Below are 26,965 nucleotides of genomic sequence, written 5' to 3'. Positions count from 1 at the left end.
ATTGTATACTATGAAGTTCATGTGAACCCGGATTGCTATGTTAAGTGTCTGTATATTTCCCAGCTCTTTTTGAGTCCTTTTGTAAAGGAAGCATTCACCATTGTTCAAATTACAGTGAATCCTCTCTTATTTGAGACCCCTCTAATTTGCAAACCCCCTCTTATTTGAACATTTTTCACAGTCCCTTCATGTTCACTACATTTTAGTCTCTCTAATTTGGAAAACCTCTTAAATCTATACCACTCTTATTTGTGTATGGTGTTGCCATGGTTAATGAATGATGTATGCTCCAATCTGAAATCGTGTTGAAACCCCCACTTATTCGACAGTCCCATCGCCTCTCAAATAAGAGAGAGTTGACTCTAGGTCGATGTTTAAACCGTGCTTTTGTCAACTCCTTTACTCCAACTTCTCTAAAAAGGGAATTTAGTAGCACTGTTTCCATATATTTAATGCCATATCTTTCGTATTTTTCATTGATTTTCGTTTTTATTGTACCTAAACTTTTCATGTTGCCGTTGAATGCTAAATTCCCGCATGTTGTCGAATGAACTGCCTAATGGATGGTGCGCTTATTTTAGTAAACCCGGACGGTATTTGACCCTGGCAGCCCGGACCAACGAAAGAGGTAGCACCTGCCAGTTTGCCCTCACAAACGAGCGGTCCTCCACTGTCTCCATGGCATATGTCCACTCCATTTCCTTGGAAAGCACAGATAATACTGTCGACAGAAAAAATAGAACAATGGAGATGTACTAAAACAGCGAAAGCTACGATCAAAACCGTAACTGCTACTTACTCTTTCGGCACGTAGATATAGGCTGACGCACACTTCTTCACTGGCACTACCTGGAGCATCGCGTACTGCATAATGTCCGGTGTGGCTTTCGTAGCATACTGTGTCCAGCCCCAGCCAATCACGTAGCACTTAGTTTTAACAGGAACGTCTGACACTTGGAGCGCAATTGGAGCTATAGTCTTGTACCCTTGGAAGGTATTGTTCACTCGAATAATTGCTGCATCGTAGTCAAGTGTCGAAGAATTGTACTGCGGATGGATAACGATTTTGGAGGGGAAAAACACAACACCTCCACTGGTTTGCGACGCACTGCCACCGTACATTGTGATCTGTGTAATTAAGTGTGGAACAAGACTCCGGATTGAAGCAAGTACGTAGATACCAGGAAAAAGATCATTCGCTTACCGTGGCCGGATCCTCAATGTGGTACACACAGTGAGCAGCAGTGAAGACGTGCCAGTACGTAATGATGGTAGCTCCACAGTAACCTTCGTTTTTCACTCGCATACGCACTATGTACGGAAATGTTGCGACATTTCCCTGCTTTCCATTGATAATGCGCCCAGAATGGGATGAGTTGGCGTTGGTGTCGACAATCTCCCGTACACTAGGGGACGATTGCTCGTTTCCATTGTCAGTGTTACTTTCCGCTTCGGCACTACTGTTCGCCAACACACTGCCATGGAACAGCAGCTCCACAATTAGTACGGCACAGATTGCTACTACCTTCATCGTGGCACTGGTACTGTAATTCTAACGCACTGCTCGTCAATATCGGTTGTATTTAAAGCACATCACAGCTTTTGCACCACAGCGGGTACAGAAACTTTTGTTTACTTTGATAATTTCCAAAATTAAGCCCATACTTTGTGTCCTAATATTGTAACAGCTGCGGGCGCAAGAAATGCTGACCCAGTGTATCTTTCCATGTCGGAGCGTAGACTTGCTATGTTTTGCATTTTAATAGCTAATACTCTTTTGGCTATTCGTCACATCGCTTTCATTGAAACTTTCCTGTATTTATCCAGCTGTGTGCCAAAACTGTTGGCATCATTTAGTCTTCTGACTGTTATTGGAAACATTTCAACTTCAGCATTGAACAAAGATTTCATAAAATTAAGAAATACTTAAGAACAAATCCAAACAATCCATGACGACCTTTCAAATTTGTTGGTATTGTTTATGGGATCCTTCCTATTGTTCCTATGGAAGCTAACGTACTGGAGGATTTTTATTGAGCCTATCGTTCCCACCGTACCTATTGAACCTACTGTACCGAATAATGATAGAGGTAAAGTTAGCAAAAATCCGGAGTGGACTCCGATCCGACTCCGATAATTTAGAAAACGACTCCGGAAAGTAGCCCAGCATCATCCGGAGTCGTTCGGAACCGCACGGAGTCGGCCGGCGTCGCTGGGTATCGGAATCATCCGGAGTCGTCCGTAGCCGTCCTGAGTCGTTCGGAGTCGACGAAATCGGCTAGGAATCAGTTGAAGTCTAAGTCCTCCCGCGTCAACCGGAGTCGGCTTTCGAAACAATGGCCTGCATATGAAGTGCACGCGCAAAGTGAAAGACAAAAAAAACTGCGGACGACTCCGACTCCGAGCGGAATTAGTGGTTCGGATTTTGCCGGAGTCGAAATCGAACTAACAAAAGCCGGAGTCAGATCGGAGACGTGAATGGGCTCCTAAAAGCACATTTCTAGTACCGACCGTTCCAACCGTTCCGACCTTCCAATCGATCCCATGGTTCTGTCCTTCCAACCATCCTCATCGTTCCGAACATTCCGAGCGTGTCAAACGTTCTGACGGAACATAATAAGTTCAAAAGTTACTAAAGTTACCCTACCGTTTCGTACGTTAGTACGTCCCGGATCACGCACATCACAAGATTAGCCATCCTGGTGGTAGGGCTCCTTCGAAAGAACTCCTCAACTAATCCATCATAGTACTACAGTCTGACTGGTCTGAGTGCTCACTGGTTGAACTTCGATTTCATGCCAACTATTGATCATGTAATTTTTAGTTGGTACGTTTTTACGTCGGTCCTTAGCTATGATTTTGGTAGCCATGATGGATTGAGATTTCTATTGAGAATGACAGATAGGAAGTTGGGGTTGCTAAGGACTATGTATGAGTTGCTAAGTAACATTGCCAAATTTTCATTTGAGCTAGGGAGTCCAAAGTACACTGGACGGACTGTCCTGTAGTAATTTATTGACCTTGATACAAACGCATGAACGCATGCTTTTTAATAGAACTCACCCAACTATCGAGCGTTCAACTAAAAAGCATGCCAATTAAAACTATTGAATTCTGACTGTACATCCATGACCATGCCAGGAACTCTAAACAGTAGTAGGTGTCATCACAGTATGTCATCTACAATCGCACCTACACGGTACAAACATTTATACACCTTATAGTTTACTTTATTTTAAGCTTAACTTATTGTAAGACAAACCACTTGTATGCCTTTGTACCCTTCGAATGGACACTTTTAGCACCTTCAGTAGTGTACTGTCCTTCATCGTCGTCCATCCATCGATTCACGGACCTATTCTTCGTCGGAACTGCCAGGTTCGGCAAGATTCGCCGCCCTTGCCTCCTGCTTTATTAACATCCACTCATTTTCATCCTCATCGTCGGATGATGCATGCCCGTTGAGTCCGTTTTCATCGTCGCTATCATCTTTTGTGCCATTTTCACCGTGATGATGCTTAAGCACCTTTTCTGACGCGGTGGATTTGGTTGCCGAGATGGATAGGGACTTTAGTACTTGAAGTGTGTACTTGTTAAAATCGCAACTTTAAGGTGAAAAAAGAGAATAAAGTTTAATAACGTTGCTTCATACTTGGAATGGTTACATGCACAAGCTTTTTTACTTACATTTTGTTCAACTGTTCGTACTTTCGATTTAGATTTTGGTGTAGCGTCACGAGCGTTTGCGAATCGAGCAGTGAATCGACTTGGCCCATTCGGGTGAGCAGCAAGTTGGACCACCGCAAATAGAACTCGATGTGCTGGCTGGTGCCGACGTTCTTCGCGACAAACTGCAACGTCCGAAGGGCAAACTCGTCCGGCAGTGAGCCAATAACAAGCTCGACTGTAACAAGCATACATCATGGTATAATTACACCTCCAACTACAAAATAACCTCCTTTTTTGCTACTATAGATACTTACTGTCCCTGTAAGGCACACTTTCCAGCACCTCCTGTATGAGCGAGGTTTCGTTCAGCTTCAGGGCCATCAGCAGAGCTCCGCCATAGTTTTGCTCCTTGTGCAGCAGATTGCGCGTTGCCCGCGGTGTCACCTCCGTGGACAGTTGGAACGGATCGAACACAATGCCCTTGTTCAGGGCGTACACGAGTAGCCCCTCAGTCGTTACGGCGGCCCACGATTGACCGGAGGGTGAGAACCGAACGCAATCCACCTTCACCTCCGGCAGCACATTTCTAGCGGCCAGGTCACCTTTCTGGACGCCCGGTAGCTTAAGTGCTACATTTCCTCCTTCCAGCTCCTCGCGCTCCTCTATCAGGGCCATATTGCCGAACTCGGTCAGCTTGCGGCGATTGATGTATTCCTGTGGCAAAGGACAGTTATTGAAGAAACTTATATTTTATATGATATTCAAAATTATATTTTTATATTTGATATAGAAGACAATCTAGTGTTTTGAAGGGTAAGGAGAAAAACAATGCAAATTACAGTCAAAATTCAATAGACTAACGCTTTTCGGTGGTTTTTCGAGATTGTTTCGATACATGGGACTAATTTTTAGTTATGTAAAGAATGTCATCTACGACGTATGAGGAAATAATTCTCAAAATTGATGCAAAGAACTAACCAGGGAGCCTCAAAGTCAGAATATAAGGCTTTAGATGGCCGCCACTGTAGGTCCGAGTAAATTAAAGTGTTGAGATACCGTTTCTACAAACAAATTAAAGCAACAAATAACCTTCTTTTTGGGGTAACGGGACATGCCGGCCTATTAAAGCTTTCGAAACTTATTGAGTACCACGCAACCGGATACTCAATCCTTGCTCAAGGCAACTGTCCATACGAGGCTTGAACCCAGGACGGGCATTTTGACATAGTACCGATGAAAAAGAGGATAAAGGTATGGGTTCAGTTTAAGTTCTGGTATGAGTTCGGGATCAATTCCAGGGCTGGACGGCTTTTGGAACAGTTCCATGCTTGGTATGGTATAGTATGGTATTTCACGACCCATGTGGTATCAATATCAATTAAAGGACCGGTAAGGGGTTGGGATCATTTCCAGGGCCAGTATAGGTTAACGACTAATTCTAACACCTGTATGGGATTGGAATCAGTTCTAGCACAAGAATGAGTTCTGTAAAATTCCAGGATCAACATAGGTTCTGAACCAGTTTCATTTAATGTGTCCCTTGGAGTTAATAGCCACCTCGATGTTGTATTGTCTTATCAAAAATCCTTTGCACGCATCCTAAAGTTATTAAATACCCCCGAAATTATCTTGCATAACTCTGTAACCGGGCTAAATAAACTACAGTGAACCCTCTCTTATTTGAGAGGCGAAGGGACTATCGAATAAGAGGGGTTTTCAAATTGCAGAGGTGGAAAGTGAATGAAAGGTCCATCCAAACAAGAAAGAGACAGAACATTTAGTATGCAGCCTTAACTGTTGCTATAGGAAACTGCGAACAGGATTGCCAATTTGAGCATACATCATTCAATAACCATGGCAACACCATACACAAATAAGAGGGACACAGATTTCAGAGGTTTTCCAAATTAGAGGAACAAAAATGTACTGGAAATCAAGGGACTGTGCAAAATGTTCAAATAAGAGAGGTTTTTCAAATTGGAGAGGTGTCAAATAAGAGAGGATTCACTGTACTTAGTATTAAAGTAGGCTAGATTTTAGTAAAATCAGAATTCTAGAGATCATATTCAAGATGTAGTCATATAATACTCACATTAAAATACAAAGTGTATGAATATCAGGTGGTATCATAGCCTGTTTTTTATAGCAAAAGTTGAACGTCACTTTTTGACAGCATGGGTGAAAACATTTCCCCAAACAAGCTTTCTGACGACTTGCCTTACACACAAACAATCTTAGAATCTTTGTTATTTGCACTGAAATACCTTAAAAAGCACTCAAAATATATGTTACTGTAAGCTAAACCAAATCTGAACTAATTAAAATCCATTTTTGGATCAAAATAATGCCGTCGATGAGGACACCAATGTGTACTACGTATGTGTTGCTAAGAACAAAGCGAACGGTTCCTATGGAAATTCACTTCACCCATTCTGTCAAAAGGAGATTTTTTGATTTCGAAATTAGTTGTCAATTTGTATGGGACAAGACCACCTGATATTCATACACTTTGTTAAAATAGGCAATATGACTGATGTAGTGGATTTTGGAAAAGAAGCAACTAGCGGGAAGGACCTAGTTAGTAGTCCGTCTTGCATCTTTGACTGTGCCTAATAACGGGATATTTCATGGGTTCTGCTACTTTTGGTTATACTGCTACTTTGGTGGGAAGTGATAACTTCGAATTATAGAGTTGGATAGCATTGTTTTAGTGGATCTTGTCTGATGGACAGATGCCACCCTTATTGGACAGGCTCATATGGAATGCAATCAGTAGTTCCAATGTGATTCCAATAGTTTCGCACACATAGTTGACCAAGCACTACACAAATTACAGTGTTTCTTCTTCTTCTTCTTCTTCTTCTTCAGCCCAACAACCGTTGTTGGTCTAGACCTGCCTGTAGCACCAATAGGCTTGGCTGCCAGTGACGTTATTGTAAGATAATCATTCCTACATATAGGGAGCACTGTCCGTACGGAGCTTGAACCCATGACGGGCATGTTGTTAAGTCGTACGAATTTACTGTACCACCAGACCGGCTTTTAATGATTTACATATGGTAACAAAACAAGTGTTAACGTGTATATCGTTCATAAAATCGCCATTTTCGATCCACAGAAGAATCGTGTCATGGAAACGCAAAACTGTTTCCATATCCAAAATTTCCAAAATTTTTTTGACGGTGGAGATTCGCTATCAAACAATCGTCCCGTGGAGAGTTACTTATACAGTGCCTATTTCAATCCAGTAACTAATTCCGCTATCATACTGTTCGACAAACCATTCCCGTCAGCATATGTGCTGCATAGAAGCTTAATACTTAAAGTGATACAACGGACGGCATAAACCCCACAGGAAGGTTATGCACGACAAACATCCACCAAATACTTACATCCATTCCATCCAAACTGCGGTTCTGGGTGATTTGAAACTTCTTCAACAGAATCGCTTCCTTCACGTTGTAGATGCAAACGAATTTCGACTTACCACCGGCCAGCAAACATTCACCATCCGCCGAGTAGCAGATCGACGTGAAAGCCCTAACAGAAACAGAGAAAAAATATCATTTAATTGCTTCACTTTCCGTCGCGACAGTTGCCTTGCTTACCTTCCCATTAGATTCTTCTTGGCCGTCGTCAAATCCGACTGCGATACACTGCCCTCCATATCGTTTCTACCCTCAATCGATGCCAGCTGAGCAGCCGTCTTCACGTGAAACACGGTAATGTTACCGTTCAGCGTTGCTATGGCCACCTCCTCACCGTCCGGCTTGAATGCTACGCACACCACGTCCGATCCGACCGGCACCGTTTCGTGCGTCCCGGACGATTCCAAACAGTCCCAGATGCGCAGCGTCTGGTCCCACGATCCCGACACCATCGCCGAAGAGGAAGCGACGGGCGAGAAGGCCAACGACACTACCGGCGCTTCGTGGCCGCTCAGCACCTCCAGCAAGCGGCCCAGCTTCATCGACCACAGATATATCTCGAACGAGTCCTGTCCACCGGCCGCCACCAGCTCGCCGGAGCAGTCCACCGCCACCGACGCGAACTGGACCGGTTCCGGCGAGGTGAAGGTGCGGAAATTGCGATACCGCGTCACATCGTACGCCCGGACCGTGCCGTCGAGCGAAGCGCTTACGAGAAACTTTTTGTTCCGACTAAACTCGACCGCCATTACCGCCGACGTGTGCTCGGAGAACGTTACCACACAAAAGCCGCTCGTAACGTTCCACAGCTTCACCTTGCCGTCCTGCCCGCCGGTAACGAGCAGATGGCCGTCGGGCGCGTACGATAAACAGTTCATGCCCTGCGAGTGTTCCTGCTGCTTCATGATGTACTGTTCGCTCTGCCATTCCCACACGAGCAGCTGGCCGAGGGAGGACACACCCAGCGCCAGCCAGTCGCCCGTGTCGTTGAACGCGACCGACCCGATGCTCGCCTCAGAAATGCTCAGCGAGTGGATTAGATTGACGTCCGGCAGCTCGTACAGGTAGAACGATCCGCTCGAGAACGCCACCACCATGATGCGCAGCTGCCGATGGTAGCTGGCCGCCGTCACGTACGCGTTCCGGTTTTCCACCCGTGCCATATCAGCGAGATAGTGCCGGGCGAGCCGTTTGTAGTAGAACGGATGGCGCTTGGTTTGGCCAACCAGCTTTCCCTGTTCGTCCCGCTCTTCGCCCTCCGTCGACGAAGCAGCCTGCTTCAACCGCTCCAGCTTCAACTCCTTCCGTCCGCCAGTGTGTTCTCCCTCCATATCCTTATCGGCGGTAAACGTGTCCGGTTCCTGCTCATCATCACTGTTGCCGGTGGTTCGTTTTTTCTTCTCGATCGTGTCCTCCACTCCGCCGGCGATTTGTTCGCGCGTTTTGTCCAGATCTTCCAGCTCCATGCCACACTCCCACAGCATCAGCAAACCATCCTTGCTGATGGTGTTCAGGTCGAGCGTTTTTTCCTCGAAGAAGCAGCCCACGATTGCGTCCCGATGGCCGCCGAGCACAAACGGTCGGAACGTTTCCAGCCGGGTCACGTTCTGCAGCCGAACCGTGTTGTCCCGCGACCCGATCGCGAGGATGCGCGAATCCGGTGACCAATCGAGATAGACCGTCTCATCGAAACCGACCTCGAACGCACGGTGCACCACGAAAGATCCGTACGAGCCGGAAGATTCACCGGGCGTCACAAACACAAGCACAGCCGTATCAACACAGGCGGCAAAGTAGCGCCCGTCCAGGCTGAAGCGCAGATACTTCACCTCACCCCGGAACTTGTACCGGTGGATGGTCGTCTGGGAGATCATGCTGATCATCTGCGCCTCGCCGATCTCGTTCACCACCACCAGCAGACACCCGTTCGGGGCGAGATCGATGGCGGTGTAGTTGTACTGGCTTTCAATTCCCAGTGTGTTCGATTTGTTGCTGCAAGGGAGCAGAAGAATTAAACAATGTTGCAACTGTTTGTGAAAATCCCGTCTTGGTACACTTACTTTTTCAAATCGAAAATGGTTACCCGATTGCCAACCGGGCTGATTACCGAGTAGCCATCGGGGGTGAACAGCAAATTTCCGCGCCGAAACACCGCCCCGAGCAGGTTGTTGAACTGCAGAACAAAATCATCTCATTAAAACACCAGAACCCGTCTTCACTTTATATTCTTCTAGCTTACCTTATAAGCGAACTTCATGACGTGGCTGGAGGCTTACTTTCTGGTAATATACAACATTTACACAATTTAACTGAGAAGTTTTTCTTTCACCGGCCTTTTACTGCGCCGAAACCATGCTTTCGTTCGACCATGTGCGACTGTTTGTTTACATGTGCCTTTTTTGACAGCTGTTTGTTGACAGCATGCGGCGTTCCAGTTTCCAACGCGTTCCGTTCCACATAATGGTCGATCTCTATCTCACGCAACATTTTGTAATACATTTTATTATCATACATTTACAAAACGTAAAGTGATGTAATTAGTAAGTTAAAATATGTTTGAATTTGTTGTGCAATGATGTGTATGAAGTTTTGTAATACAAAACAATAAAACCAAAATTTAAAATAATGTCTTGAAATATTGTCGGCCATCTGCCGGTAAAATGCTGAAGTAGAGTAGGAGACTTAAATGATAGTTTAAGCGATGAACTTTTCTGTGATAATTTAACAGGTTCATTAAGTTATTTAGCGGTCCCGTGGAACAGTAGTCAACTCGAACGACTCAATAACAAGCCCCCTTCATGGGGTCATGAGTTCAAGCCTACAATGGACCGCCCCGCCGTATCAAGGACTGAATTAAATCTCCAATGCCTGTATAGGCCGGCATGTCCTCCTAGGACGTTACACCAAATAGAAGAAGTTATTTTATTGTAAACATAACAGTTTTAAATATAACTAAGCATTATATAATCTAATTAGATTGCTTAGGCCCGGATAAAACCATTAGCAGCATAGAAAATGCACTAATGATCATATACAATCCACAAATAGTGCATTTGTAGGAAAGGATAACTTTTCAGAACAAAACAGACGACATAGAAAAACAAAATAAAACTGAAAATTAAAACCAACGATACGATAGCACAATACACTTTCGGATAACACACACCCAACGACTCCAACAGTTACCTCATCATTCGGCTATGGTCTTCTGCGTTGCTTCTGTTTTCTCTTTTTTATTTTCATATTTTCACATATTTTTTTTCATTTAATTCTTCTTCTCTCGCTCTCGCTCTATCTTTCTCTCTCTCTCACACTATCTCTCTGTTTCATGATGATGTTCGCAATTGTCACTATTTTCGGTAGATTTCTTTACACACTGCCCGGAAGTAGATGGATGTAGTGTTTGCTACTCTGCGGGCAATAGAGGTTTTCTGCTGTTTCCCTCCTTTTGTGTGCCCTCCTGCACCCTCCCAGAACCCCTCTTAATATTGCTGTCCAACAGGGGGCGGGGGATGGCAAAGGGATCGACACGGAAAGGAGTCGCAGCTTGTGTTGTGATTGTGTCACTAACAAAAGATGGTTTGTTCCACTTTGTAACTTATCGGTAAAAGTAATTGTATGGTATCAGGGTGTTTTGTTTTAAAAGGTAGATAGTAGGTGTTTTAGCTAGTTAACGGTAGCACAGGATCTTCCTTGCTGTTGTTTAAAGCTTCCTCTCACAACAAAACACGAATCTTTCTTCTTCTTCTTAACAGTTTTCAATCTAAATACACGTTGTTTCCGTTTCGTACTTTTTTGTTCTTCCTTGTGTTTTCTTGTAGCGATGTAATTAGACTGTGTTTGTTTGTGTTACATTCTTCCTTTCTTCACTTTTTTTTATGATGTTGAGGTTCGGTGTACTTGTTGTACACTGAGAAGGCAACAAACAGGGAAAGACCACATGGGAAAACCCATTCCTCGCGGGGAATAACCGCGTTCCGGTGACTTCAAGCCGAACAGCATCCAGTTCCGTTCATTTCAGCATCTAAACGCGCGGAAGGGACACGATCGCAGAAGCACACCCTGGATTTTCCACCGGAGGAACCAGCCTTGCCATAGAGCTTTCACGATATTCCTGTCTGATCCTTCACATTTTGTTCCACGCATCACGCACGCTGCTTCTTCCTGGGGGGGTTGTTGATGGTGTTGTTGATGACAAATGCGATGTTCGTTGTCAACGGCGTACGTGTGCGCGGATTTGATTTTGTTAATCGTTTTGTATCGGTGTGTGTGTGTGTGTCTTCTGTCTCTCTTTTTGTTATTGTTTCCGGTCAACGCTAGAGCTGGATGTTAGCGAACCGGTAATGGTCACTCCCTATTTATATACAAAATACACCTTATGTGTGGGATTGTTGGACATAATGACCAGTTGGAGGAGTAACGCGGCATCGGGACATCCCCGCGCTGCATTCCTCGCTCTCTCTTCCTTCTAACGTTGTTGTTGTTGTCTCGTCTCAAAGATAACAAAGATGTTAGGCTGTATATCTTTTGTACGTAGGTGTGTCGTCTTCCTGCCTTCTTCTTGATGTTCTGGTTTGCTTCTTCTCGACAGTTCTGTTGTTGTTGTTGTGCAATGGACAACCGTTCCCAGTAGGATAGTGAAAAAGATAAGCTGCTCTTTGGGCCCTTAAGGGTTCCGCGGACCGCTTAGTCTTATTCACCGCCACGGGACACGGTGTCGATAGATCTCGATCTGATTTGATAATATAACAACTAATCCTCCTCTCTATAATACGGCCCCTAATGTTATTTTTTTCCGCTCCCCACCTGTCTGCCTCAGGTCTCTATATAGGTTAATTAATTGTCCCCCAGAGTACGGTTGCAGAAGGATATGCGCGGTCTGAATGGATGGTGGATTCGATCCGCTCGCTTCTATACCGCACCCGTATCTCTATATCTGATGTTTTAATGCTGTTACGTTGTTGTTCTCTCTCCCTAGCCTATTTGTAAATTGTCTCGTCTCGCGATTGTATTCTTTTCGTACTATGATGATGATTATATATGATCGATATTACTACAATAACCGTGTGTTGTTGTAAACGAACGCAATTGGTATCGTTTTGTTTGTTTCCCTTCCAATTTTTAGATGTTTTTTGTTGAGTAAACCGTTTTCCTTTGATGTTCTGCAGACGCGATGTTGTGGTTGTTGTTTTGCCTGCCCAGTTTTTCCCATCTTGTGTTGGATTCATGTTTCGTTTCGTTTCGATTTTTTGCAATTGCAATAATGCAATAATGTAACAAAAACCCCTGGTAAATTAAGCTCAATAATAGTATGTACCCGCTGTCCAACATTTGTTCCCGCGTAACGCTATTGCCACGGGATGTACTCACTACTCCGGCTTCACACACACGCGCGCGCTGGCTTTCGCCTGTATTCCTCCTCTGCCTGCTATATCCTTGGTTGGTTGTGAGGGTTTTTCCGGTACGTAAAACAAAAAAAACTTGGCTAATACTCTTTTGCATTTTGATCTGCGTGCGGCGGCCGCCACTTGGTTCTTCGCTAGCTCTTGTTAAAAAGTGTTGAAACGGAAACCAGACCACGCTGGCGAGGAGGAGAAGGAGGTACTGCTTCCCTCCCAGTTCTTCCTTTACCTGTTCATTTCCTGAAACAAGCGCCAAACACACGCCGGAATTACCGTAGACGAGGTTCGACTAAGTTAGTAGTTAAACGCAACATTCGGTGGTTTTGCTTGGTAATGGTAAACCCCGTGCAAGCAACGAGGGAAGAGAAGCCTTTATTCTCGTTCTCACCTCTCACCGGGTGGATCTACTGTGTGTACTCTCTTTACGTTTTTCCCTCTTTGCATATCTACCGTTTTTTTTGCAATGATGTTGTTGTTGTTGTTGTTGGTTCGTGTGATGGTTTGTGATGGAAGCTTTTATCACAGACTCTCCAAAACAAAACACATTCCCCTTCATTCTCCATTTCCACGCGGCCCACACCAAGAAGACGATGTTCGTTTTTCATCGGCACACCGAGAGGGAGGAAGCCGGCACAGCAAGAAACTCTACACAGGAGATGCACAACAATGCGCCAATAGAAAGTGCTACCACTCTAAAGCTTCGTAGAGTTGCGAAAACCTTTACATGATGTCCCTTTCCATGCTCCCTCTGCCTTCATTTCCTGTGCAACAACAAGCCTCCTTTCACATGTACCTAAGCACAGCTACGTCTGTGTGTATGTGTGTCGGAGGTAAATGTCTGTGTGCCAGTGTGTGCTCTCGCGTATTGTGTGTATGTGTGTATTAAGAGTGAGTGAGTTGGGAGTGTGGAAAATTTACATGTACATAAATTAAGTTTACAATTAAATACACATTATTTTACATAAATACAAATAGTCTTTTGTTTTAGTTCCGGAAGTTGTTTTCAGATTTTCATAATGTGCCGCCTGTTTTACACAACCAACAGAGCGCGCGCGCGCGCCGTGCCGAAGCCCCCCTGCCCCCCCGCCTTGATATCAAGTGGGATTGAGGGGTGTGTTAATGGGGCAACAACGTTTCCGGCATGTCGGAAGTGAACTCGGGGTCTCGGGTGAGCTTTGTTGTACGTTTGTATGTATTGAGGCTTAAACTGCTGTCGCAAGCAAAAAAGGCAAACCAGCAGTGAGCGAGATACGCCAAAAACACAGAATGCTCCGACGATTTCGCTGCAGCCGCTGCTGTTTTACCTTTTTGAGACACCGCAGACCATTTGTGTTGTTGCTGTTGGGTTGTCACATTTAGGATGTTGGTTTCCTTCTGCTGTTGTTGTTTCTTTTGCTTTTACCCTAGGATGTAAATTATGTGTTGTTGTTTTTAGGAATTGTGTTCAGCACCTGTGTTTTTGTACGCTGCGATCGGTGTTGATCTGAACGATGTCGTTTCGTTATGCAATGCGTTACGCATACACACACGCCGCCCCCATCAGGTTGCTGTTGGGCTGATGGTGGTCGAAAGGTGGCCATGCCGGTCGCTGGCAAGTGTAGTCATAGTCTGCACTAGCCCATCGATGGTAATTGATGAGTGGCGTTCCAGTGGCGAACAAGAATCGAAGAAATACCTGCGATGATGATGATGATGTTGGTCTTGTTGTTGTTGTTGTTGTAGCATTGCATATTTCCCCTTCTGCCAGGCATTTCGTTTGATAGATCCGTGCTCGGTATCCACTGGGAACGCGCACTGCCACCGGAAACACGGGCACAACTTCCCCCGGCGGTGCGAACTAGCATCAGCGATGCTAATTTATTTCGTGTACAGGTAGATGGCGACGATCAGACCGTACAGACCCAACACTTCGGCGAAAATGAGGATCAGGATCATACCGACGAACAGTCGCGGCTGCTGGGCAGTACCACGGACACCGGCGTCACCGACGATACCGATGGCGAAACCGGCTGCCAAGCCCGAGAAACCGACGGCCAAACCAGCGCCGAGATGGATGAAGCCCCTGCAAATATCACCAAAGTTGAACATTTTGTTAGCGTTAGCACGTGATTGAGACATTGCACAACGATGAAGTGTGTGTGTGTGTGTTTTTAATGCTTCCCCATGCTGTTTAGTCCTTAATTTTGTTCCATTAGCCTCGGACGTATTACTACATAAATATAGCATGGTTTTACTCTGGGATGAAGTCGTTAACGAATCTGACAATTTGTTCTATTTTGACTTCTCTCTTCCACCATTCAAAAAAAAAAAAAGCTTTGAACAAGCTTTGCTTCCTCCGTCTAATTTGCTCATTTACTTATCCTTAACACTGTTCGCTACACTTTTTGTATTAGTTTCTTCGTTCGCAAATGTTTGTCTACATTTATAAATTGGAGTTTTTTAACGCCTTTTTCTACACTTTTCCTTTGCTAAGGTTTATAATTTTCTTATAATTTATAAGTGTAGGAATACTAAAATAAAATCTTTTTTCTCGATATTATGTAATTATTAACTGGTTCAACTGAAAAATATAATTTACTGCGAATTAAAATTCAGATTTCCATATGTTTATTAATTTAATCATACATAAAATCATTATGGAATGTATTTTGAAATTTAAATCTGCTGATGAGATACACAATAAGATATGTTTTTATCCTTCAAAATTATGTCATTTCAAAATAGAGAAATTTAAAAACCGAGCTTAAAAATGAAATAGCAATCCCGTCTCATTAATTACATGTAACACTGTAATATGGCCACTTTTCATTGCGTCTCACAACCAAATTAGCACATATGTTTAGCATTCGTATGATGTACACAAGGCTAGAGTGCTTTTTTCTAATTATAATTACAAATTTCGTACTATTCTCCCACACGTTATCAGCTCCGCCGACAATGCGCAAACTCCGAATACGAGCATTCTCTTTCTGGCTCTCTCTATTTTCCTTCTCCTAATCAACAGAAGTACCAACTGGAAAGCATAGAGCCTAGGGAGTGAAAGTTTGGCAAATACGAATCTTTTTTCTAGTTCACTTTATAAATGTTAGCGCTAAGCGATAAAGCATAATAATGTTCCTACTTCCTCTTGGCATTTTTTGTCTTATTTTTGCTCATAACAGGCAAACTCCTTTTTTAGTGTGTAAAGGATGGAATGTAGAGCAAGGAATGTATGTACTGATATACTTACTTGTACAGCGAGTATTTCGATGGCTCATCCAGAGAACCGGCGATAAGGACAGCGACGACCAGACCGTAGATGGCAATGATACCCGCCATGACAACGGGAATGATGGACTTCATGATCAACTCCGGACGCATCACCGACATGGCGGCAATACCGGTACCAGACTTGGCCGTACCATAGGCAGCGCCGAGAGCTGAAATTTGGAACAGGAAAAATGGGATTGATGAGTATCACATCAAAACAGTGTAGAAATGCAATTGGAGTTGTAAGTGGGGAGGGATTCGCGAAGAATGTGTATACATCTTAACATGGGCATGTTTCATGGTTGTCTGGAAGATAGAAAAGCTTTCAACTATTAATAGTGCATCCCACACATGATTTGATTATTTGGCCATATCCTTCCCGTGTCACAGTCCGCTCTCTTTTCCACCAATCCAAGCCTTTGAACGAGAAAAAGCAGAAACTATGAAGGATTCCGGATGTGAGACGGAGGATTCGTTAAGAGAGGGAAATACACAAGCAACGACCTACATCTCTCAATTTTCTTGTGCTGCATACCATATCGTGTAAAAAGTTCGTCATTTGCGCTGACACTAGGAAGAAAAGTTTAGTGCCAGCGGGATGGGATGTTGCTGTGCAAACGTAAAATCATTATTCAACCGCACGTGAGAAGTGCCAGGAAGCTAGTGTTCGATCGATCAAATCGGAAAAATGAGAACGATGAATGTAATGCTGCCGGGAGCAGGAGAATCTCGAATGATGAATACCGAATCCCCCCCCCCCCCCCGATTGTTCTCGGTCGTCGTCATCCTCGTGCGGAAAGAGCCTCCTCCTACTCCGTGAAGAGGAGAAGAAGGTATGTGGTGTTTCACAACTACATCTCCTCAGACAACACTCGCGCGCACACCTTCCTTCGCGCACACAACGATGACAACAAGCATCAGACGGGCGATGTATAGGAATGGGGCTGATGATGCCCTTGTGCCGTCGCAAACACATTCGTGGCCTTTAAATTGAGCTGGACAACTTCAGCGGTCGATCTCGCGATGCTGGTGCGCCCCACGAACACATTCAATAACAGGGCGGCGGCCCCCACTTGGAACAGCCGCCAGTGATAGCGCCGTCAAGAAGAAAAAAACCCTATTGTATGATAACACACTCCCCATCATCATCACGGGGTGTTGTGTGCGTATAGTTCAATCGTTCTGTTGCCTTCCAAATAGAGAAAACATTGAAACATGTCTGTTACATGAAATTTAACATTTTGCTAGCAAATGTAAAAACATTAAAACATTTAAATGAAATATTCCGCCTTTTGATAATGCTGACTACTGACGTGGGATTCCAGCGAGAGCCGGCTGGTAATAGTAGTTCGAATGGAATCAAAACGCGGTCACATGACGACATGCCGCGTTGGGCATTACGCATTGGGCTCACCACCACACCACGGGTTGCGGGTAGATGTGTGCGTGCGATGACGTTTTTTTGTGTGTGCACCTCGCCCCACCACATTCCAACCGTCGCGATCACGTGAAGATTGTGTAGCAGAGCAGCGGTGCGATGTAAAAAAAGGTGCATCACCAACACAACAGGTGAGCGCACGGTCAATAATAATAACACAATCATCCAATGGAGGACCTGCCGATGGGGTGACGACGGAGGAGGAATCGAACATAGGCATAGACACCGGATTTGAGTATGGAACTAACGCCACCTTCACCAACACTATTGGGTGGCAATCACGACCGTTTTCGCGAGGTTTCGCAATGGGAGGTAGGTAGTGCGCGAGTTGCTTTGGCCAAAGCCAGTGCACTGGTGGCAGGAGGAAGTGATGATGTTTGCCGTTCACATGATCAACTTTACTTGGGGCAGCAGCAGCAGCGTGACACAGTCGTCGCGTATCGGTCATATGACACGCCGCATTACGACCATTATCATCCAACAGACGGAAGAAGAAGCGAACAAAAAACGCTGAACTTATGCTGGTCGGGCTGGCTCCGGCTCTGTGTGAGGTTCATCGATAAGGCCTCTTTTCTAATGGAGACACGGCCGACGGTCGTGTACATGTTTGCGTACAAACGCAAGAGACACCAACACTACGCGCGTACACGGGGTTGCGCTGAATGAATGACAGGACTGTCTTCTAATGGTGCTGAATCATAGCGCTTGAATGCGCGGACGGCAGACTGACCATGTAAAACAAGAAAGCCTCAGCTAAATGGTTAATGGTTTCAGTTCAACTGGTAAACATTATTAATTTCTACGTAGTTCGTATTTTGTACTGTGTGCATGATTTAAAGGAATTTGCTAACTTAAAACATATGTGAATCAATTTGTCATTAAATTTACTTTTAAAAAATAATGTTGCTTTTAAGACGGCGAACATTTGTTCATTTAGTTGTACATCTTTATAATATTGTAAACACAATTTTATATCATTACATCGTTTGTATCTTTTACGTTTTTCATTAATTTAAAAAGGAAACAAAAAAAATGAAACTAAACTGAGAGAGGCACACTCCATGCGAGAGATTGTTACAGAGAGACGCAATCTTCTGCTGGGAGGAAAAATCGATAATCCTCTTCTCATCCTACGCTTTTCTCCAGACCATGCTGAAGGAACATAGCATATCCTTCACCGTTTTTCACCAAAGTGTTTCCCATTTGAGTTGTGCGGCGAACACCACTTATTCAATGGACACACACACACGGACTGAATCACTGTTGCGCAAACGGCTCATGGATGAAAAGTAGGAAAAAAGCCCATCGGTGTGAACAAGAAGTTGGGATTGGTGGGGCTCCAGAGCGACAGTCGATCATGTGACAGCGATAATCACCCCCGTAATGAGTATGGGGCTGTCCGGATGGTTGGAACTACCTTTTTCCCTCTCGGAAACGCATAAAAAATAATCAAATTTGTGTTTAAAAAGCAACCAGAGAATCGAATCAATAATTATCTTTGCTTGAGCAGGAAGTGAAAATGTAATCACATTTCACTTACACGACCATGGTCAAACCACGGCAAAACACCTTCCTCTTCTTCAGGTCATGTGGGTAGGTAACGAGTCTCGTGATGCCCTCACGCGGTTAACAGCGCAAGAATGACCCCTGAAAGTATGCAAATTGGGCTTTTTGGGGTTTGCTTGCAGGGTTCTCTCGCGGTACTCGAGGGCAGCTTCCAAAAAGGCCGACAAATGTCGTCGGCCACACTCTGTGGCTGTGCATAATTAATGGAAAATGTTTTCCAGATAGCCTAAAGCTCACTACAAGTGCACGAGTGTACCGCTGTGTGTGTGCGTGCGCGGGGGTTTGTTGCGAGAGAATTCACATGGTTTCTCTGCTCTCGAGGCAGCAAAGCTAGTCCGTATATCGTAGTAGTCCTTGGCCCCAAAATCAATAATAATCCCAAGCATCGGGAAAAGGCAGCTTTTTAGTAAGCTTTGTGAAGTTTAGCTCTCTTAGCTCTCCTTCTCTCGCTCGCTCTCTTCTTCACCTCAGCTAGCAAACACCTTAGCAAACCTAAAGGATTGTGTGTGTGTTACAAACTTTCCCCATCTGTGGTTTCCCTTTACAGAGACACAGCACGCGCGTTAAGGGAAGCTAACATATTCTTCTTTTCGTTTTTGCTGTTTCCTTTTTGTTGCGTTGATAGTACAATCACCATACTACTACTACTACTACCATTTTAGACCCGTGTACGCGTTCTGCTAAATTGCATCGACTCTTACGCATTTTCTGCAAGTACGGGGAGGATATGGTTCTCTTCCTTTTCTCGCTCACGCTTGCTGTCCCTCTATCGGCACAGGTATCACACCCGCAAAAGGTGTGTAGTAACACCGTCATTTGGGCATTGGGAGACAATAAAAGCTGGAAAATCGTTCAAACCATTTTCGCCAACTCTTTGTCCAAAAAAAACAAAGGGTTCCTCTTTCTGTTTGAGGCAATTCCTTTCGTATCGGCAAAATGACGACACTTTCTTCTACAATTTGATTCCCTCTAAAATGCTGCAAAAATCGGGTGGCTGCTCTCCATTATCGATGGTCCTGTTTCTTTTTCCATTTTGTAAGGGCTGTGCCTTTTGCTCTCCACAATAATTCATTCTCTTTCGAGCTAAAACGGAAGGCAAGGGAAGGAACATCATGATCCGCGCAAAAAACGAAAAGTGGTCACGAGGGCACTTGCGCACACACACACACGCACACACATCTGTAGAGAGAGATACACATATACACATACACATACAACCCAATATGCACATACACACACACATAACACATAACATACACGCACACAGTCACGAGGGGGTTGGAGGGCTCACATGACACGGGGCGCTGGTTTCGCGTACCGAAGAAGACGGAGCAGACATTGACTTTAAATTTTGCAAAAGAAACGGAGAGATGTCGGATTTTTCCACCGCTTCAGGTGATTTTTCACCCCAACCAGCATCGTAGGGTCACGAAAATCCAGTGATTACAGAGACACAACAGGGTGCAACAAGGCCTGCTGGTCGCAGTGATGGTGGTGGTGGTAGGAAGGGAGCGAATTGGGAAACCATTGTGCGTTTTCTTACCGCTGAAAATGATAGCAGCTGCTGCGCCCATCACTCCGAAGAAGGGCGAGTAGACGGGGTTTTCTTCCGGCAGGGCCATTGCTGTGTTTTTGGCTGTTTTGTTTTAAGGGGGTTGTTACTTTTCACCGAACCGTGTCGTTTTCCTTCAGAAGCGCAGCTCTTACTGATCACTTCGTACTGCTGCTGCTGCTGCTGCTCGGTGTTGATGACACACACACACTCAAGGAGAGAGAGACACTCGGGAGAGATGACCAACACGACACACTCGCTGAAAATGTCAAGGAAGAATGAAAAAAATTTGCCCACACCCGCGGGTATATATAAACGGGGGCGTGCCGAACATGGCCGATGTGGCCCGAAACCGGTCCGACTTCGATTATCCGTGCCCGCACGTTTGAGCTTCCGAAAGGGTTTCGAACTGTCAAACTACCTTAGGGACTTGGAAAATTGCACTTTTTAGTTGGAAGGAAAGTGATTATCATTTCAAATGGAGAGCATAATGTTAAGAAATGAGAATACATAACTATTGCGATGCATGATGTATGAAATTGAGTCCAAATTTAGGTGCATTTGAATGAATGGTCAGTCAATGTAACGGATTTCGAACAACGATTTTTAAATCTTACCAAGATGTATACAGTATATTTAAATTTCATTCGTTTTTGCGATTAAAAAAAAACTCCGAAACAAAGACAACAAAAATGTTTGAAAAGTACGTTTTTTTAGGAAAAAAGACTCTTCTTCTAATGTAACACCATACAAAGCGTTCAAACTGTTTTTCTCTTTCGTCCATTTATAAAGATCAACTTTTTCGAACGATTTATAAAGGCCATTGACGACAAACCGTACAATTCTTTTTTTCGGTGGTGGTTTTGTAATATGTAGATCCCTCACGTTACCTCATTAGCGGGTTATCAAGTACAGTACATCGCCGATCTATACTACCCCCTCCCCCAGCAGCCCCCAAATGCCGGAACTTTGCTTGATCTGCTACAGCGAACCCGAACCGTTTCCGACCATCTGCAAACGGTTGCCCCGCCGTGACGACATCGTGATTAATAAGAATGTCATGATATACCCGGCAAGGTTCTTTCGGGGAAGAAAACAAGGCCGAAAGGTGTAAAACACCATCCAATCACCTGGTTTTCTTCTTTTTGTTAAAGCAACTTTCCTATCACGCACGCAAACTGGCATTTTTTCCCACCCACCCACCAACCTCGGGGACTGGGGGAAGATAATCATCCGCCCCGACGGTGGGGCTAACAACGCGTAAGGGTTGGTGCGGCCGGACGATACGCGCATCACATGGCGATTACGTAGAAGAAATCTTCAACGTTGTTAGCGGTTACCATCATATGACCAGCGAACGGTATGTGTGTGTGTGTGTGCGTATGTATGTTTGATTAGATACAGATGCAGTTCCGATTGTTACTCTCTATTTGATGACTTTTTACTTTAAACCAGATAGTTTTTTAGAATTGTAAAATAGATTTCAGAAATTGATACATATTTTCTTGGTAATTATTAAAGTTTTTTAAGCTTTAAATTCTACACGCTCGTATTTAGCCAACGAATCAAGCGTGCCTTGAGCGCAGTACACCATGTGATTTTGGCGCACACACACGCTCTATTTAAATAGCCTGGATTAATGCTAAGACTGTTACGCGTTGCACTGAAGATAGCAATCTGAAGATAGTGGATCCCGTCTTGCGTTTGCGCGAATCTGAAGGAGTGGAGCAGCTTAGTGGATGGATTTAGCTTACATGCAATGTTGATTTCTGTTACATTTTCTTCCCTAAACTGTTTTACATTTTGAAAAGAGCTCCATTGTATCAAAAAGTCATCAACAATGAACAACATTCTTCGATTGGTATTATCACAAAAAAAAAAGAAGAATTGTACCGTTATTGTGTACAATACGAGAGGGGTAGATATTAACGGGCAAGTGACACTTTGTCCCTTATCAGCGCGTCTCCTTCGCATGGGATCTATTTTTCTTCTTTTTTTTATCAGGCAAAACCACGTGCTAGAAAGGCAACGATTCGGCCTCGTTAGCGTGCACCGTTCATGTGTCGCCAGACGGATCATTTGATGTTTCACTTTAGTGTAGCATTGGTCGCGGGTTGGAGAGGGCGGTAGCCGTTTTATTTTCTCCATTTTTTTAATGTAACAGAAGCAATGAAATGGCATTTTATAGAAAAATACTGTTCAAACGAAAATTAGGCATGTCTTATCAATTCCTCTTTGTGAACTTTACTCTTTAAAAAAAATTACTTGTTTTGAAGAATATGCCAAATTATGTAAATGTCCCCAACCGTTCTCAATCAATAAACATTTTTTTCGCCACCTCATTGCACCATTATTTTTCGAACGATGCCATTCAAATGAGCTTTATTTTAACAGCACCACATCTCGTCGTATCACCTAGCCTTAAACGAAACAGTAAACAGTGCGAGTGGGCGGTGGCCTAGTGCCCTCCCCCCCTCCCCACTAATGTTTATCAAGTACCTTTTGCAGCAGATCGTTCATGCTCGTCAGCAGCATGCGCGGATCATCCACCAAACCGGCGCCCACCATCGCGTTCGAGAACAGCTGCTTGGCCAACAGTTCGGCCAGTTCCGGATCGCTGCTCGTTAGTTTGTGTAGCTTCTTAATGATGGGATGTCTGTAATGGAAGCAAAACGAAAAGAGTATGATTTAAAAGGCCAAAATTCAAAACGAACTACATTGCCCGGCGTCACTTACTTGGGATTGATTTCAAACTGCGGCTGCAACAGTGCGTAACGGTTCTCTTCGCTAATGTTGTGGCTCTGCGTTTTGATAAAGTGCCGGGCAGCGGCCATCTCCTCCACCGTCACCACACACGGATGCGTATCGAGCTTGCCGGTCGTCTTCACGTTCGACACCTTGCCGGTAAGTTTGTCCTTCAGCCACGGCAGCAGCTCATCGATTTGCGTTTTCAGCAGCGAACCTTCAATCAGCCCGTCCGCATCCTTCCCATCGGTCGACGCATCTGCACGGCGCATCTCCTTCTCGACCGACACCAAATTCTTGCCCAAATACATGCCGAGCTGCATCAGCACCAGCTCATCGTACGCTTCGTAACAGAACAGCACCTCGATGCCGCGCTTCTTCAGCGACTCATAGTATGGGGAAGCTTCCGCCAGGGTACGATTCGGCGCGGCCAGATAGTAGATATCCTTCTGGCCTTCCGCCTGCCGCTGGCAGTACTCGGGCAGCGATACCGTCCGGTTCGGTTCCTTGCTCGTTTCGAACCGCAGCAGCTTGGCGATCTCTTCCTTTTCCTGCTGCTCCTGGCTGGTCACGATGCCTTCCTTCAGGAAGAGCCCGTAGTCTTTGTAGAACTTGTCGTAGCTTTCCGGTTCCTTTTGCGAGCGGTCGTGCAGGAAGCGCAGCGTGCGGTTCGTTAGCGCCGTGCGCAGCTTCCGAATGAGCGCACTGTTTTGCAGCAGCTCGCGGCTCAGATTCAGCGGAATGTCTTCCGAATCGACGACGCCCTTCAGGAAGCGCAGCCACTTGGGCAGCAGGTTCTCCGTCTTGGATTGGATCAGCACCTTGCGCGTGTACAGGGCAACACCGCCGTCCGCATCGCGCGACATCTCGAACAGGCCCGGCTTACCTTCGGGGAAGTACAGCAGCGCCCGAATGCTGAGCGGAACGTCCGTTTTGTAGTGCAGCGTAAAGCGGGGCGTGTCGAACGTGTTGCCCACGAACCGGTAGAACTCGTTGTGCTGCTCGGGCGTCACCTGCTTCGGTTCCATCAGCCAGATCGGCTGGATCTGGTTCGCCTGCTTGCCGTTCAGGAAGATGGGACTGCCCACGAAGTTGCTGTAGCGCCGGATCACCTCCCGGATCCGGTCCTCGTCCGCAAACTCCCGACAGTCCGCCTTCAGATGGATCACAATCTTCGTGCCGATGGCCACATTCTCCGCCTCCTGAATTTCGAACGTACCCGAACCATCGGACGACCACTTGAGGCCGGGCGCACCGACCCGGGACGAGCGGGTGTACACGTCCACTCGATCCGCTACCATGAACGCCGAGTAAAACCCAACGCCAAACTGGCCGATAATGTTTTGCACGTTTTCCTGCGTTCCGCGCCCACTCTCCTTCAGCTGCTCCATGAACTGTTTCGAGCCGGACCGGGCAATGGTGCCGAGATTGGCCACCAGCTCGTCCCGCGTCATCCCGATGCCGGTATCCTGGATCGTTAGCTGACGGTCCTGCTTGTTCGTGCCGATGTGTATTTCGAGCGAGCGGTCCGCTTCCGCGAACTCACCCGCCTCACCATCGCTGGCCGCGCCGGTGGATGTTTGCACGAGAAAGCGGAACTTTTCCAGCGCATCGCTAGCGTTCGATACGAGTTCCCGGACAAACACCTCCTTGTCGGAGTAGAGCGAACGGGCAACGATGTCGAGCAGCATGCGCGTTTCCGCCTGGAACTCGTGCTTGTCGCTCGTCCCAACTGCCTTCTCTTGGTCGCGTATAATCGTGTGATATCCTTCTTCCGCCACTTTGGTGCTCAGTGTCCGGTGAGCGGATAGCCACGATCGCTGCGGCTGTTGGTGCACTACAATGAGGGTAGATGTTATCAGTTTATTAATCAGTTTCAATAAGCAAAACAATTGCGTAACAATACTCCTTCCGGTGGTTCTGGAAAACTCCCTCCTATTTACCTTGTCCGATGGTGGCCCATGCCGATTGAGAAGCACCGGTGGCCGGCAGCAAACATCTGGCAAGCGTTGTGGACGGCCTAATCAGCCGGCCGACGCGCAGTATTCCGTTAACAACGCTCATTGTTAACAAACCGGCGAAATAAACAATTCACACCCGCAATCGCTGAAGATCGGACTTGGAACAGCTTGCGAGCATGCGATTTCTGACATACTGAAGCAGCGACTCCACGATTGACTAGGAGAAAAAGAGAAAGAAAATATATTTTGATTAAATTGCATTGTGCATTGAGGTACGAAAGTAGATTCCGTTAATTACATGTTTAAAATATCATTCTCTGAGTTTATTATAAATTTTAAACAATAAAAAAAACTTAAAATTGCATTAAATGCATGTCATCCGCGCGACCGTCTGTGTAAATGTTATTTACGATTCAAAGCAGCAACTGTCATTTGTCGTTTGTTGACATTTTACCCGGCATGTTTACCAAAATAAACACAAAACTCCACAAACACGTGCATTTTCCTGCACTCTACACTCGTTCCTCCTGCAGCATTCGAAATGGGTGGCGTAAAGAACAGAAATAAAGTGAAACTACGAGTATCCAAAGCGAAACAGAAGAAAGCTGTCGACAAATGGCAGAAGGACAAAGGCAAGGGTGCTGCCGGCCCAAATAAACAGGGAAAGCTAGTGCCGACTGCTCCCGACCCGGACAGCAAAGCGCCATCCCGCAGGCCAATCGTGTTCGTGTCCCCGAAGCCCGCCGATGAACCTTCATCCGATGAAGAGAACGTATCGGAGGAAGAACAGGACGAACCAGAGGAGTCGGTCCCATCGAAACTGCCCGTCCTGGAGCCCGTTCCGACCGACGTGCCCGATCCGCAGCTGGAGCCAAACAAAATAAAACTGCTCAAACCGCTGATCGGGTACTTCTACAACGGGGATCAGTTGTCGCTGAAGCTAAGCTTCGAACAGGCCGGGCTGCTGCTCAAGCCGGACTACGACGAGAAGACGCGCGTGTTTCGGTTCCGGGTCGATATGAGGGAAATCTGCCGCGCGGAGGGTGAAAAGAACGAGGCACATACGATAGCGCGCGAAAAGCTGGTACAGATTGTCCGGTACTACTGTTACTGTGTGAAGGTAAGTGTGCCGTTTAACGCTTCCCGTGTGAGGAAGTAATTTCCCTGGTTTTTCCCGATTGCAGCGAGTGAAGGAGTATCACACACGGAGGAAAATTTTCTACACCCGACCACCGAAGATGGCAGTGCAGGCGCAGAAAGACCAGAAAAAGATCCCGGAACAGAACGTCGGGTTTCAGATGCTGCAGAAGCAGGGTTGGAATCCGGGCTCGGCGCTCGGCATGTCGATGGAAGGTATCATCGAGCCGATCGTGGCGAAGAAACGCAAGGGGAAAAGCGGTCTCGGCGTGGAGGATGCCGTCGCGCCGGATAGGACGGAGGAGAAGGTGAAGATTCCGATCGAAGCGTTCTACCTGCTGCTGAAACAGTATGCCGGCGTCAATGCACTGTACGATATAGTGTTTAGTTCGCAGTTTTCCAAGCACCAGGTGGCCAAGTTGCAAAGGTAAGTCAAGCGCTTCCTTGTTTTCTGCGATTAAATATGATGCTCATACTTTTTCTCCCTTCCAAACGCATGTTCAGCTTTGCCATGTCGCTGAAATTGCTTCCACAGATGATTGGAACGAATAAGAAGAAGCTTGTGGTAAGCCGCCCGCTAACGATCAAGGAGATCAAGGAGGGCGTCATGAAGGGTCATTCGGATCTGTGCGCCAAGTACGTGGTGATACCACCGGCCGCTGGTATCCCGGAAGAGGACAAGATGTTGGCTTAATTCGGGTGGCAAATGTCGCGAGCTTAGGTTAAGCAAGTGAGAGGAAAAGTAATTGCATTCTTCGTTGAAAAATAGAAGATGTTCCATGGAACAAACAAACCTATCTGTTTCATCTACAAAGCAC

At 45.7% G+C, this 26,965-nt stretch overlaps 5 protein-coding genes across 5 annotated transcripts; 1 reads left to right on the top strand and 4 right to left on the bottom strand.

The window, feature by feature from the left end:
• Positions 1–481: 481 nt before the first annotated feature.
• On the bottom strand, positions 482–2,194 carry LOC120902180 (chymotrypsin-1-like). The gene is made up of 3 exons (XM_040310725.1): positions 1,205–2,194; positions 800–1,128; positions 482–721 (listed from the first exon to the last, which is right to left on the bottom strand). Exons 1-3 carry the CDS (start codon positions 1,529–1,531, stop codon positions 526–528), a joined length of 852 nt encoding a protein of 283 aa, XP_040166659.1. The 5' UTR covers positions 1,532–2,194; the 3' UTR covers positions 482–525.
• Positions 2,195–3,208: 1,014 nt separating this feature from the next.
• LOC120904994 (periodic tryptophan protein 2 homolog) lies at positions 3,209–9,494 on the bottom strand. The gene is made up of 7 exons (XM_040315598.1): positions 9,337–9,494; positions 9,158–9,270; positions 7,278–9,089; positions 7,062–7,209; positions 3,984–4,383; positions 3,688–3,904; positions 3,209–3,605 (listed from the first exon to the last, which is right to left on the bottom strand). Exons 1-7 carry the CDS (start codon positions 9,352–9,354, stop codon positions 3,356–3,358), a joined length of 2,958 nt encoding a protein of 985 aa, XP_040171532.1. The 5' UTR covers positions 9,355–9,494; the 3' UTR covers positions 3,209–3,355.
• An 867-nt stretch (positions 9,495–10,361) lies between these two features.
• On the bottom strand, positions 10,362–20,597 carry LOC120904995 (V-type proton ATPase 16 kDa proteolipid subunit). Its single transcript, XM_040315599.1, has 3 exons — positions 20,296–20,597; positions 15,729–15,918; positions 10,362–14,561 (listed from the first exon to the last, which is right to left on the bottom strand). The coding sequence occupies exons 1-3, from the start codon at positions 20,372–20,374 to the stop codon at positions 14,357–14,359; spliced, it is 474 nt and encodes a 157-aa protein (XP_040171533.1). The 5' UTR covers positions 20,375–20,597; the 3' UTR covers positions 10,362–14,356.
• Positions 20,598–22,643: 2,046 nt separating this feature from the next.
• On the bottom strand, positions 22,644–25,204 carry LOC120902682 (heat shock protein 75 kDa, mitochondrial). Its single transcript, XM_040311642.1, has 3 exons — positions 24,993–25,204; positions 23,041–24,886; positions 22,644–22,960 (listed from the first exon to the last, which is right to left on the bottom strand). The coding sequence occupies exons 1-3, from the start codon at positions 25,111–25,113 to the stop codon at positions 22,786–22,788; spliced, it is 2,142 nt and encodes a 713-aa protein (XP_040167576.1). The 5' UTR covers positions 25,114–25,204; the 3' UTR covers positions 22,644–22,785.
• A 278-nt stretch (positions 25,205–25,482) lies between these two features.
• LOC120899893 lies at positions 25,483–26,944 on the top strand. The gene is made up of 3 exons (XM_040306219.1): positions 25,483–26,130; positions 26,195–26,574; positions 26,652–26,944. Exons 1-3 carry the CDS (start codon positions 25,552–25,554, stop codon positions 26,839–26,841), a joined length of 1,149 nt encoding a protein of 382 aa, XP_040162153.1. The 5' UTR covers positions 25,483–25,551; the 3' UTR covers positions 26,842–26,944.
• Positions 26,945–26,965: the final 21 nt, after the last annotated feature.

Source organism: Anopheles arabiensis, chromosome 3 (assembly GCF_016920715.1).
Source record: "Anopheles arabiensis isolate DONGOLA chromosome 3, AaraD3, whole genome shotgun sequence".
NCBI classification, from domain to species: Eukaryota; Metazoa; Arthropoda; class Insecta; order Diptera; family Culicidae; genus Anopheles; species Anopheles arabiensis.
The sequence above is the reverse complement of the archived record's forward strand: the minus strand, read 5'-3'. Positions and strand labels throughout refer to the sequence as shown.

Excerpts from the sequence above, each read along its gene's own strand:
- LOC120902180 (XM_040310725.1), bottom strand. The coding sequence starts at position 1,531 with ATGAAGGTAGTAGCAATCTGTGCCGTACTAATTGTGGAGCTGCTGTTC. Across the intron at positions 1,129-1,204 it reads ACATTGAGGATCCGGCCACG|ATCACAATGTACGGTGGCAG; the intron begins GTAAGCGAATGA and ends TTAATTACACAG. Across the intron at positions 722-799 it reads TATATCTACGTGCCGAAAGA|TATTATCTGTGCTTTCCAAG; the intron begins GTAAGTAGCAGT and ends TTCTGTCGACAG.
- LOC120904994 (XM_040315598.1), bottom strand. Across the intron at positions 7,210-7,277 it reads AAGAAGAATCTAATGGGAAG|GGCTTTCACGTCGATCTGCT; the intron begins GTAAGCAAGGCA and ends TGTTTCTGTTAG. Across the intron at positions 4,384-7,061 it reads GCAGTTTGGATGGAATGGAT|GAATACATCAATCGCCGCAA; the intron begins GTAAGTATTTGG and ends CCTTTGCCACAG.
- LOC120904995 (XM_040315599.1), bottom strand. The coding sequence starts at position 20,374 with ATGGCCCTGCCGGAAGAAAACCCCGTCTACTCGCCCTTCTTCGGAGTG. Across the intron at positions 15,919-20,295 it reads AGCTGCTATCATTTTCAGCG|CTCTCGGCGCTGCCTATGGT; the intron begins GTAAGAAAACGC and ends TCCAAATTTCAG. Across the intron at positions 14,562-15,728 it reads TCGAAATACTCGCTGTACAA|GGGCTTCATCCATCTCGGCG; the intron begins GTAAGTATATCA and ends TGATATTTGCAG.
- LOC120902682 (XM_040311642.1), bottom strand. The coding sequence starts at position 25,113 with ATGAGCGTTGTTAACGGAATACTGCGCGTCGGCCGGCTGATTAGGCCG. Across the intron at positions 24,887-24,992 it reads ATGGGCCACCATCGGACAAG|TGCACCAACAGCCGCAGCGA; the intron begins GTAAATAGGAGG and ends CCCTCATTGTAG. Across the intron at positions 22,961-23,040 it reads CAGTTTGAAATCAATCCCAA|ACATCCCATCATTAAGAAGC; the intron begins GTAAGTGACGCC and ends CTTCCATTACAG.
- LOC120899893 (XM_040306219.1), top strand. The coding sequence starts at position 25,552 with ATGGGTGGCGTAAAGAACAGAAATAAAGTGAAACTACGAGTATCCAAA. Across the intron at positions 26,131-26,194 it reads ACTACTGTTACTGTGTGAAG|CGAGTGAAGGAGTATCACAC; the intron begins GTAAGTGTGCCG and ends TCCCGATTGCAG. Across the intron at positions 26,575-26,651 it reads CAGGTGGCCAAGTTGCAAAG|CTTTGCCATGTCGCTGAAAT; the intron begins GTAAGTCAAGCG and ends ACGCATGTTCAG.